The sequence below is a fragment of the Drosophila grimshawi genome, unplaced genomic scaffold, assembly GCF_018153295.1.
Source record: "Drosophila grimshawi isolate 15287-2541.00 unplaced genomic scaffold, ASM1815329v1 contig_1367, whole genome shotgun sequence".
Lineage (NCBI taxonomy): Eukaryota > Metazoa > Arthropoda > Insecta > Diptera > Drosophilidae > Drosophila > Drosophila grimshawi.
This window is the reverse complement of record NW_025062889.1, coordinates 9976325-9990267: the sequence shown is the minus strand read 5'-3', so window position 1 is coordinate 9990267 and position 13943 is coordinate 9976325. Positions and strand designations below refer to the sequence as shown.

The window sequence follows — 13943 nt, the reverse complement described above, 5'->3', positions numbered from 1 at the left end:
TTTGCTGCTGCTGCTTAAATTTGTTTATATTTATGTACATGATGTCTGTATGTATGTATGCATGAGTGAGTGTGGGCATGTGTATGTGGTGTGTGTGTCAGTCAAGCTGTGTGCGAGCATGAATCAAGCTAAAAATTTTAATCATTTTGCTCGTTTTTGTTGTTATTTTTGTTGTTGCCTGCCCCCGGCCTGACTGCAAACGAGTTTAGCTTGTTGCGTGTTTATGTATGTATGTGTGTGTGTGTGTTGGTCTGTGTGTGTTGCGAGTGAGTGCTGGGCCTGGGTTTGGTTGTGGCCTGCCTGTGTGTGTTTTGGGGCAGCGCTACTTGTTTTCATCGAAACACAGGCGATAATATGACACCAACCAATACAATTGCAATCACCGCTGTTATAGCTTTCTAGAGCGCTTAATAAGCATTTTTTTCTTTTTTTGCTCACTCTCTCTGTCTCTGTCTCACTATCTCGTTCGCTCTCTTCTTCCTTGTTGTCCGCTGTGACGTACTCGTTCGTGTTGTTGTTGTTGCTTTTGCTGTTTTTTGCTATTAATTCCCTTCCCAACACTTGAGTGTTTGTCGGAAACCAAATTAATGCGATTAAGCAGCGCTAACGACGATCACGCTACTCTTCCTCTTCTTTCCTACTTTTCGCATTTACCATCACTACATGTGTGTGTGTGTGTTGGGTTTCCAGCAACTGTTGCTGATTTGTTTTTTTTTCAGCAGTTTCCACTTATTTTTAAATTTTGTTTACTTTAGAAGAGATTTCCAGTTAGATTGAAGCATAGAATAAACATATGCCGAAATACCCATGAAATTCTCATCGACTTTTTTTTTAATATAAATTGCTTAAGAATGAATTTCCACGTAACTGATAAAAACTATTTCTATAGCTTATCATTGGCGTAAAAAACGGTTCACTCTTTGTCCTGAATTGCAAAGGTCAAAGTTCAGTAAAGATAATATACCGGGACTATTTTATTATATAGTGCTGTTGAATTCATGTTAATAATTAATTCTCATTAGATATAAGCAATTCAGCTAGGAAAATGAATTTCGAATGAGTAAGCGAAAACTTTTTAATTTTTTTTTGAATTTCCGAGAATTGTGGAAATTCGTTTTTCTAGCGCGGAAATTCCCAAAAACGCTTGACGTCAAACCGAAAATATTAGTAAAAATCTATACGAAATTTTGTTCGAGAATCGCTGGCCAGTGCCAAGGCTACCAAAATACATATTAAATTAGATTCTTCGTTTTTTTTGGCACTGCACTTTTGCACTATTTACATACATATATAAAGTATGGATCTTGTGTGTATATGGTATGGCATGCAATTATTGTGTTCATAATCAAAACGAAAACGAACATTAGAAATTAATTCTGGTACAAGGAAATGGGAGCAGGCGGCGAAATTACAAAATGTGGCATAAATATACATTTTATAGAAATTACGTTTGAATTTGGATTTGTTTTAACAGCAAATGTGCTAGACATTTTTCACCGAAACGAATGCAAAACGAGCCCAAAAGCGATTGTCTAAAATAAACAGCGCATAAATAAAGAACCACTGTGATAAAAATAGAGTATACGATAGATACTGCGCCAAAAAAAAAAATAAATAAAAAAATAAAAGTGTTAAATAATTGCCAGTCAAATTTTTTGTTTACATACAAAACATTGAAAAACTAACACCGAAAAAAAAGAAGCACAAAAATATACAACATGCCATTATGTATGTATTTATCCATATCTATATCTATATATATATATATAAAATATATATAATTTATGTATGTGTGTTTTTTGTTAGCTGGTCGCTTTGCGACTTTTGCTTTCCACAAATTTCGCTGTGCCAAAAATCAAAATGTATTTTTAAATGCCCAACTACGTAAGACGACATTCAAGTGTTTTTATTTAGCCAGTACGCAATTTAAAGTCTTTAGCCATTGCCAGAGAACTATATACACACATATATATACATATATATTTATAGATCTGTCTATTGGCATTTTAGTTAGCACGTTTTAGCTGGCCATTTTGTATGCGTTATTGTTTATGACAGCCAATACAAATATATTTAATTATTTTAACTCAGTTCTTGGCTCACAGATCAGTAATTGTTTTATGCAATTCGTGAAAAGTTTCCAAATATAGTTTTAAGCATTATTCGCATTCATTTTCAAAGCGTTTTTTTGTTCTACTCATGAAATGTAATTAAAACTCTATAAATATTATTTTGGTCAAAGTCGCGCGTGCTAAACTAAAAACAAATAATTAGATGATGGCGAAAAAAATACAAAAAAAAAAAAATATTAAACATTTCTCAAATCGTGCGTTCAAGCGTAAAAATCTTCAGAAGACAGATATAAAAACAAAAAAGCAAAAACAAATAATAATAATATTAATATTCTTCTACTATATTTCTTCTTTTTTTTGTGGGTTGTGTGGCATTTGAAGGACGGAAATGCTTTGTATGTTGCGTCAGTGTGTGTGTGTGCGAGTGGATTTGTGTGTGTGTGTGTATCAATTTTTGCATATTAGCAAAGAGACGAAAGTAAAACCAAAATGAGCAAGCAAAAAAGCACTAAACAAAAATCAAACTTGGGAAATACACTTTTTATTCAGCTCTAAGAATAATCAAAGAATTTTTTTGACCAATTAAAGTAAAGTATTTTTTTTTTGACATTACTTTTTATAAATCGATTCATTTTTTGAAATGAAATTTATTATTTTTGACGTTTTTAACGCTGTGAGAAAGTCGTGTGGATTGCGGTTAGGGTATAATTATAATATTTGTTAAATAAAAACGCTTACGTAGCGTGCACAAAATGCTTGACAAACTGGTATTTTTTTGGCTATTCACCACCTCTGCACTCCCCCACCCCACCACATACACATATATACAACGTGTGCGACGACTAAAGCGTAAAACAAACAGAAATCTATAGTTAATAATGGCCAAAGATATGATATATTAATCTGAATAGAGTGCCATAAGTGTGTTGTGTGTGTGTCTGTGTATGTCACAGCATCATTGTCTGTCTGTCTGTCTGGTTGATGGCATTTTGCGCCCACGCAGCGCTTTGAATCTGTATCTGTCTCTGTAAATGTATCTGGTATCTTGTAGCGCTCTTGTCAAGGTCAGGGGTTGCCTAAGTTGCCACAGTCCGTAAACATGTGTCGTAATCCGTAATCCTTGTTGCAGGGCATTCCTCAAACACACACGCACACACACAGCCAGATAGAACTGTTGCTCGCTTAATTGTTCCCAGGCACAGCTAAACACTTGAGCAGTCATCTCTCTCTGTCTCTCTCTTTCTCACACACGCACATTAAACTGCCCTTTTGTTGTGCTCTTAAGTGGATTTCCACCTTTCGTCTCTCATTGTTTTGTTGCTTTGTTCTATGCCGTCGTTTCGCCTGCCCTTTTTGGTTGTGTCAATGACGTTGCAGCAAGCCTTTTGTCTCGCTTGCGCTCACAACGGCGATGGCGACGTCGTCGTTTGTTGACGGCAGGTATCCTGGCGCCGGCTTAATTTACGTTTCGCTCGCAAGCAGGTAGACCAACACACACACACACACACATAAACTCAGGGAGAGAGAGAGAGAGCGCGTCGTGTATTTAGTTCAAGTCCAATGTGTTCCTTATTGCTGCTGTAATGTGAAATTGAGCGCATAGTATGACACATGCTCATGCATTCACACACACACACAACACACACAGCGAGATTTGCTCTCTTGCTCTTGCTCGCTTGCATGCTGCACTGCACTAACTCACCCGACCCGACGAGAGCACATTTGTTTTTCTTGTTTTGCTTTGAACTCGACAGAGAGAAAAACGAAGATGAGGAAGAAGAAGCAGCAGCAGAAGATGAGCAGACCTCAAAATCACGACGACGCCACAACTACAACAGCGGGGGTTGCCCAGTTTATTGTTGTTGTTGCTGTTGTTGTTTTTATTATTATCGTTGTTCTGTTGCTGGTCTTGTTTTATTTTTTTGTGGCGCGCTACAAAACTTCGCTATCACTGCAGCGTCTTTCCTTTGGTTTTAGTAAATATATATATTTTTATTTTATTATTGTTAAATTGTAAAACATTGTTTTGAATTTGCTGCAACACTTGCACTGAGCAATTTTAACGATTTGTTGTTGCCCATGTTTTCTAATTAAATAAAGCGAGACGACTTTTGCACTTTGAATTTTGGATTCATTTGATTTATTAGCATATTATGACATATTCATATTCATATTCAACTCAAACTCACTTTGCCATTGTTGTTGTTGTTGTGGTTGTTGCTGTGATCTAATTTGATTAATTCAAAACTTGCACTCGACTCGCGCTCTTCGCCTACACGTTCGTTCTTCAGTGGTTTCTATTTTGTTTATGTTTCACTATTACTCGGCCTGCGCCGCCTATCGCGTTCTATTCGCTTCTCGTTTTTCGCTGCGTTGCGTTCCGTTCCGTTCCGGGCAGGCCAACTTAACAGCACGACGTTCGATTTTCGAATGTTCGATCAACTGTTGCTACTGTTGTTGTTGTGCCGCCGCCTGCCGACGTCACTGTGTGTGCGCACACGAACGGAACGCGGTTTGTTTTACACATCGCTCAATCGTCCAAATCGACAATACATAAGTACTCACACATACACAGACACACATATGCATATGCTTGTTGAGCATTTCTTGTTTCACATGCTGACAGAGCGCTTTACATATACACCATTTAACAGAGCTGATCCATGTGGTATTGTTTGTTTTTAGTGCGCCGCATCATCACTGAACCGGCCCTGTACACATACACATACTGTCGTATATGTGAAGAAGAAGAGGAACAACAAGTCAGCTAGTCAGCAAGTGCCAAGTCGTCGGCTGTTGCGCGTCGTTTCTGCTGTTTGTGTGTGTGCGTGTGTATGGTTGTGCTGTGCTTTATATATATATATATATACATGCACATACACACACATATGTATGTATGCTTTCCCTGTTGCTCAGGGAAGCCCCAAAACACTCCGCGCGCAAATTGTTCTATTGTGGTTGCTGCTGCTGATGCTGTTGTTGTTGTAGTATGAGCAAAAGCGAATAAAAGAATTCGCTGCTTGCTGCTGCTTAAATGAGCGAGCGCCGCCAGCGCGTTCTTGGCTTATTAGATCAATTGACTTTGTTTTTGTTGTGTATTTTACTTTAGTGCGCCATTCGCTGACTGTATTTCTATGCATGTGTGTGTTTATATATGTATGCATGTATGTATGTGTGTGTGTGTAGATATCTGTTGCTTGTACAAATTTTGCGTTAATTTTTATTAGATTTTCTTTGTGGTTTTTTGGAGGAGTTCGCAAATGCGAGTTTTATATTGATTGATATTGATATTGCAATTAATAGCTAAATATACGTTTCTCATTTTTCTAATAGACTTCAAGTCTCTTGTTTATAATCAGATTCTAAGCAACTAGTTGCTTGGATTGTTTGTAGCAATTCAGAATAATTTACGGGCTGATTACAGCAATCAAGTTATTGATAAGGGGAAAAAACAGTGCAATGACTTGTAACATTTTCAAGCATTCGATTTTCGATTAATCACGCAATTTTGCGTGTGACAACAAATGCAATGAATACGGTTAACTGTTAATTTGCTGGCCAAGAGAAGCAAAGAATATCAAAAAGCAAATCAAACGGAAGTGAATCGATAAGAATGGCTAACGAAAACAAACATTGTCTTAATGTGCATAAACATTTACGTATATGTATGAGTGTGTGTGTGTGTGTGTGTGTGTGTGTGTGTGTGTGTGTGTGTGTGTGTGTGTATGCATGTGTATGCACATATTTAGACAGTTGACGCACGATAAGAGTCGACAGCGGCAGCAGCAGCAGCAGCAACACGCCGTTGATGATATCACAAAAAAGGTAAACAATCTAATCAATAAACACAATAAAACCATGACGAGCAGCGTTCAGCTTGTGCATTAGTAACTGTACATCTATACATATGTATGTGTGTGTGTACATGTGTAATGTGAGCAATTGAATAGAGTTGAACAGGCTTTTCACTCTGTCTCCTTCTCCTCCGTCTCCTTCTCTACTTCTTGCATACACGCGACGATTGATTACATGCAATAAAACGTCGTTCGAAGCGATTGACTTAAAAATAAACACACAGACACACACAGAGAGAACAATTAACACATGTGTGCGGGAGCGGGAGAGGGAGAGGTAGACTTTGCAATAGACACAAGTGGCCCCAAAACTGCAGCCGTTGCTTGACGACGTCTTATTCATTCACGCATTGGGTAATCGATATACACACGCAAACACACACACTTGCCAAATGAAACCATTAAACGCAACAGAGAGAGCGAGAGAGAGAGAGAGAGAGTAAGCTAACTGGCGAAACGTAAGAGAGAGCGAGTAAGAGTGTGCGAAGAGAGCACGAAGCGAGGAGTAGAGGAGAGTAGACGAAAGATGGGAGACATTCATTGCAACCAGAAGCTACGATCGAACAGTGCCGCCAAAGTGGCGGCTCCAACGCAGACGGACAAGCAAAGCACAAACAATCAGTGGAGCCAACAGGCATAAAAACAACAACAGAAACAATGTTGGCGACGTGATCATGTCTGGACAGTTCAGCAATGCTGGCGACGTTGTCGGCTCCAACTTTGTTATTATTACCGCTCGTGCACATGAAACAACCTCCTCCCCTCCCTCCACACACCACTACAAACAACAACTGCCCACGATTTGAATGTTGTTTTTGTTATTGTTGTTTTTGTTGCACTCGACGACTCTTGTTGATGGAACAGGTTTGAACTCGCGTCTCGTCTGGCTGCTGCTGCTTCTGCTGCTGGCTGGTCTGGTTGAATGTTTTAGGCTGGAGTTTTGCCGTCGCTTGCGTCGATATATTAAACGTAATCAATAAGGTTAACTTCTTTAATTGAGCAGCAGCGACAGCGTCGTGAAATGGACGAAAACGAAGCGACAATCAAAACTAATTGAATGTGGCGAAAAGTGGAGAGAAAGAATTGGGAGTGAGTGAGTGAGTGAGCGTGTGTGTGTGTATAAGTGAGAGCGAAATGGAGAGCAGCCACTTAACAGTGAAGAGTGCTAAAATGTGTTGACCTGTTGAGCTTTGAGTATTGAGCTCAAAAGTTTGAGTGGCCATCAAGAAAAAAAAGAAGAAAAACAAAAAAAAAAAAGCTCAAACAGGCCAAAGTTGAGTGTTGAGTGCGTTACGCCTAATCAAACTGAAAAATAGTCAACAACAGCTTATAAGTAATAGTGCGTTGCATAGTTTTGGGCGTCAGCACAGTTAACTGTAAGGACTGACAAGAAAATATATATGTATATATGTGTATTCAATTACATCAGGCTCATTGGTTGTGGTGGGGCTTCTGCCATGTGTCAGCCATAACATTGCTGAAGGCCAACAAAAGTCAGGCTATGCGTCAGCACTAAATCAATTTGGACCTTAGTCAACATTAGACATTAGACAGAAATGTGACCAAAGTGCGACAGACAGACAAAGCCAGAGAGAGAGAAAGAGAGAGAGAGAGAGAGAAAGAGGGAGAGAGAGAGAAGGGGAGATAAAGTCAAAGTCTGGGGTCGTTGCGAACAGTCCACTTAAAATGTTGATTGCTCATTTGTTGACACGCAACATTTACCAAGTGCCTATATTCAGACAGCTACAATAACAAAATTAGAATAGAATATATAAAAACATAGAAAATAAAAAGCATATACTTAAAACAGAAATGTAATAATAATTATTATTGAAATAAGTTGTCTGTCTTACAGTGAGTTAACAGAAATGTAAGAATAATTATTATTGAACTTAATTCTCTGTTTAACAGTGAGTTAACAGTGTGCATTGCTGTTAACAGTGTCAATTGCTGTTAAAATTTGCATAACTCAATAAACCAACTACGATTGTACATGTATGTACTTATGTATGTGTGTGTGTTTGCCTGTGTGAGTGTGTGTGTGTGTGTTTCTCTTCTATGAATGGCGATAGTTGCCAGACCATAACAGACTAGTAACAATATCAACAACAACAACAACGGCAAATCGCTAAGTGCGCGCACGTCATGAGCATTTGCATATTTGTGTTTGAGTTTGCTATTTGGCATATTGTAAATTGTATATTGTATTTTTTTGTATCGTATCTACGCCAAATGTATCCATAGTCATGCCGATTGAACATTGGCAGCTGGCTGGCTCTGCTGGCTGGCTCTGCTGGCCGTGCTTGACTGCCAATAGCAACATTTTTCGATCATGCAGACAGTCTGATAAGCAGACAGGCAACCGACAGACATGACAGACTGACTGACACACACACACACACATCGTTTCCCAGTTGTAGCTTGACTGCGTGAAGAATGTACTGAAAAAAGCCACATTACTTTTTGCATTGCATGCTCCAAAACACGAGCAACAATTATGATTAACATTCAGCAGGAACAGGAAGTTACTGTTAGCAAATAAACAATTTTCATTTCTTTAATTGTTTACTTTTTTTTTTATAAATTAATATTTTTTTATGTGGTTTATGCATAACAAAAATTGAACAACAATTTTGCCAGAAATGAACATTTTCCATTTGTTATTTGAAAAATTAGTTGAAACACGACTTTTAATATGAACAACTTTTTTGTTTAATAAATTATCCTCGCCAAACTCACTATGCATGAATTTAAATATGCTCTTAATATATAGACAAAATATCTTTGATATCAGACTATTTCATCATGAGTTATGGGATAAACCACTTTCTTGTCTACCAATTATCCCAATCAAACTCAACAAATGGATACGAAATCGTTGCAATATGACTACTATAACCTATAGCTATCACAGGAATATTCGGTCAAAAGATAGGTTCTTCCATGAAAAACATTTGTGTTTAGTAAGTGATGCAAAGCAAACTGATTAGTCATGACTTCTATACTATATCCAACAAGTGGACCACAAATCGTCGAGATCGGACTACTAAATTATATAGCTGTCATGGCAAACGATCTAAAGATCTTTTCTGAGATTAATATTTATGATTGCCAAGACAATTTCTCTGCACAAATATAGCATTATTTGTAGAAAGTTCCGCTGGGTTGTGTTTTTTTTTATTTTATATTTGTATTTACAATTCATGAGAATCTAACTGAAAGTGCGCCCAACATTTACCATGTGCTGGCCTCCCCATGTGTGTGTGAGTGTGTGTGTGAGTGTGTGTGTGAGTGAGTGTGTGTGTGTGAGTGAGTTTTTATTTCGAGTATAATTCTCTGGTTGTGTGTCTCTGCTTGATTGTTGTCGAGGTATCAGCACATCGTATGAGTTCATTGTGTGTCATGTTGTTGCTGTTCTTCTTGTTGTCTAAATACAACAAGTATTAAGTTGTGCATGTGTGTGTGTAGTGTGTGTTGATGTGTGTGTTGATGTGTGTGTTGTACTCGCCTTGGCTGCTGCTGTTGCTGCTGATTGGGAATCGCCAGTTGGGCGACTGTGAAAGAGCTTTGTGCGTAGCTGTAGCTACGAGATACTTTTATACACATACAAAAACACACACACACACACACTGACACACACATTCCGCTTGCCACTTATTCTGCTGCGGCGTCTATGAATTTGGTTTTATATTAAGCAGTCGAGCAGTAAATGCGACGACGATCGCAGACTTGCGACGCCAATGAAAATATGCTGTGAATGTTCAGCTGCCGCTGACTGTGTGCCGTGTATCTTGTATCTTGTATCTGTACACTCAGCAAAAATACAAAAATCGCACTGAAATTTCGAAAATCATGCCGGGAACTAGCAAGTCTGTTATTGTTTTTGGAAATGATTTGCAAATATACGAACGAAAAATTCTTGAAATTGTCAAATCTATTTTTAAAATAAAAATGAATATTTTCTATATTATAATCAATCTATTATTAAAATGTAGAAATGCAAAAATCTTATTTTTAGCACAAATTTATACCTATTTTTTCTAGATTTTTATAAAAATGTATACTTTAATTAAGTAAAGAAAAACACTTGTTTTCTAAATCATTTTTTGAGGGCAAATATAAAAACAACAACTGAAAATTAAAAATGTAGTTGCTCTTTTTTTGCAGAGTGTATCTGTATCTGTATCTGGACTACAATTGTGTATATGCGTGTAGATATGTATGTTGGCATCTCCTGCTTATTCTAAATAGCTGCGCATATTGTGGCATTGTGGCAGCTGTTGCTGCGTGCTATCAGATACTGCCCCAGACTGCAGCGAGACAGCTTAATGACTTGCGTCAATGGATTTGCGCAGCTTTTTACCTGCAACTGCAAATCCCAATGCAGACTCGATGGCATCATTAAAATCACATCTTTTTTTCGCGGGCAAAACCCATAAAATCATCAATAGAAACGCTCGGCAAATGGCCAGGTCAATAGTTTGCCACTGCCTGGCAACTGGTAGCGCCAGCCATGTTGCCTGCCCCGAAGATGTCTACTTGACATTTGATCAACAAAGGGATTGCCAGAGTAAGAGAGGGAGAGATGGAGAGAGACAAAGAGAAACCACTTGACTGCAAAACAAACGAATCTCAACAGCGAACAGATCCTCGCTGCAGGCAGGTAGTCCTCGAAGTGCTCGTCAATTGCTTCTGTGGAAATCCCCAGCAGTGTTTAAGGCTGAATATCCTTGCACCTTCTGCATCGCTTGTCCTAATTAGATTTGAAGTGTTCTCGGAACTCTCGCTTGCAACTAGATGCAAATCAATAATCATTTACGGAGGTGTTTTCTTTATCTACATTTGTATATAACTTTAACTGATACACACTTGGATTACTCTCAGCGAAGTCAATTTTAAAAGAATATATTTATAAGAATTAGTTGAAGCTCTGGCATATTTCTATGCAATTATTGTATTATTTTCAAATATTTCTATTGACTTTCACAACAATTATTGTCAGCTTCAAAAAAAGACAATTTCTTTTTCTAATTATTTTGTTTTTCTCTGGCTTTAGGTCAAGTGCTTTTCCAAATTCCACAGCTGTTTCTTCAATCACCACTTGAACACTTGACCGGCAGCAAGTGAAAAACCCATTTAAATTCTAAAAAGAGGTCAACACACAATAAACAATTATTCAAATGAAATTATTTTGTGTCTTACAATGAGTATTTAGCATAATTCTATCTGTAATGCCCGATTAAGCCCAACATAATTGATAATCAATTATTTAATGGCAAGTTCAATAATATTTAAATATAATCAGATATGGCTGAAGTGTGTGGGCTTTTCCCTTGCCTAAACTAACCAAATTGAAGAGGTGTAATTGAGCCACGTTTCGTATTATTCATTAATGATATATAGAACCGACTGTGGCATACTCTGATCTATCTTTGTATGTATGTTTGGACAAGCCACAATTTGGAGTTGACCTTCATAGTGCCGTCTGTCGATTTGTCTGTCTGCCTGTCTGCCTGTTCATTGTCCATTGTTTGCTGTTATCTGGCTATCAGTGACAACGAAATCGACTCGTCCACAAACGAAATTCTGTTTGACCAGCGACCAATCCACCTCCCACCGCTTAACCTACTCCTCCTTCCCTCCCCGCTCCTCTTCCGCTTCTAGTCGTCTTCCGCTGTGCCAGTTTTTTGATTTGTTGTGTTTTTTTTTTTTCATGTGTAAAGCCGTTTAATACAGCCATTATACAGCTGACAAGCACCAGGCAATTACACATAGACCCATGCGCCCATTTATACTCTATATATATATTATATATATGTAATACTATATACATGTGTATATGTCAATGCTCGGAAATATTGATAAAAATATGTGTGTGTGTGTGAGAGCATAAAATAGAAGTCGCCTGGCTTGATAAAAAACGAATGGCGTGATTCATGATAGAAGTACACACGCACACACACACACACACATGCACAACAAATAAAATAATAATAACAATATGCGTTGCGTGGAAAATGGTATATATATATATACACACACACACAGAATTACACACACTTGTGCAGAATTTAATATGTTTATGTGCGTATGAAAAAGAGATTACAGCTTAAGCATGCTACTCTATATGTCTGTGCTATATATATATATATACATATATACATACATATACACATGTGTGTGTGTGCGTATTTACAGGCTATTTTTTATACGATTAACGGTTATTTTTATTTGCCAGCTGGTCTTTTGCGATTTCACTTTCATTATCAACTGCCCTGATAGGCACTTATGTGTGATATGATACGCTACGCACACACACACACACTCACACACGCATACATACATACATATGTGCTCGGGAAAGGGGCAATGAAATTTAAATTGGCCCACTTTTGTTGCCAACAAATAATATTAACAATTCGGTTGGCAATTGTGTTAAACAAAATGAGATTTCAACAGAACTATATATCTCAATGCACAAGCACAACTACAAACACACACACACACATATATATATACATACATATCTATATATAATATATATAAATAAGAGCAGTTATTACTCTTTCTTCGGTAAACCAATTTAAACTCTTATTAAATTGATTTATACAGCTTTTTTTAAAATTTACTTTGTATTTGATTTATATTTCATTCAAGCATTCAGCTCTTAAAAAATAAATAATAATAATTGATTGATTATAAAGACTATTAAGCTGATTGGTTGAAAACCCAAGAAAAGTTCATAAAATATTTGTAATACTTTCAATTTAAGAATCAGATTTGTAAAGAACTTTAAATCCCTCAATCATTATTATTATAGATATGATTGTCACTATTATTATGTGTATAGCTAAAGGAAAACTAATTAATTCTTTTATAAAAGAAGATCAATCAATCAAAATCACATAACACAAAGCAAATAAATATTTTAAAAATAATAAACATTTTTAATGACACATTGAACATTTTGCAACTTACCCTTAAGTTTTTCGCGTGACGTTTCCAAGGCATTTTTACGCGAATTCACAGTTGATTCTAAAACGAGAGAGAAGCAAACAAATTGTGTTTAATATAAAACATTCGCTTTGATTTATTCGCATACACATTGTATGATTCGGTTGATGTTTAATTTGCTTGGCTGCTGTCATCAAATTAATAGCTACGAGTTATTAGAAAATTCTTCGAAAATTCCGCAGAATCTGAAATATAATTGCCTTTTTTCTATTTTCAAATGTATTCGTTTATTTTGTTCGCATTGTATTCAATTCGTGTTTCGTTTGTCGCAGACAGACAAATACAAATAAAGAGCAAAATAAAATCTATTTAATCTTTTATTTATACCAAATGTCGAGGCCCCCCCACGCATTGACACTGACATTTCACTCTCAGTGACGTCAAGTGTGTGTGTGTGTGTGTGTGCAACACAGCACATTCAACAAGCCACACACAGCAACTTTGGGTAATTCACTGACAAAACTGTTGCAAAACGGAGGACATCAAAGCTAAACACATTTGTGAAGAATCCTGCTCTTAATAGTGCCACACAGAAACACATAATATACATATGTATATAGATATATATATATATATATAATCGATATGGGTATACATTAGTGTATATTTATTTTTCGTGATCTTTGTGAAATGTTTGCTAATTTTAAATGTGTGTCTGCCCATACACTCATCTCCATAAGTAGCTGTGTGTGTTTATATATATATATATACATGTATATACACGAAGATTTAGCGAAATAAACTTTTGTCTACGCGAATTGAAGAAACGCATAGAGAATCCTAAATGTTCTATTAATAAATTCGCAGCGATCGCAAAATGTGGCGAAATTCCCATTCGCCATTCAAAAGAAAAAAGAAAAAATGAAAACAAAAATCACAAATAATAATCAAAACAGCTTGACGAGACTTGAGCAGCTTTTTTTCTATATTTTTTTACACATTCATTTTTTTTTGTTTTAATTTTTTGTTGACCCAGCCAATTGGAATGACGCACATTTGAATG

General features: G+C 36.8%; 1 protein-coding gene across 1 annotated transcript in view; it reads right to left on the bottom strand.

Annotated features, from left to right (window-relative positions):
- LOC6560727 overlaps positions 1-13943 on the bottom strand; it is a 46420-nt gene that overhangs the window by 14125 nt on the left and 18352 nt on the right. Inside the window, 1 exon segment of the mRNA XM_043215498.1 lies at positions 12905-12961. Within this exon segment, the coding sequence (XP_043071433.1) occupies positions 12905-12961 (57 nt within the window).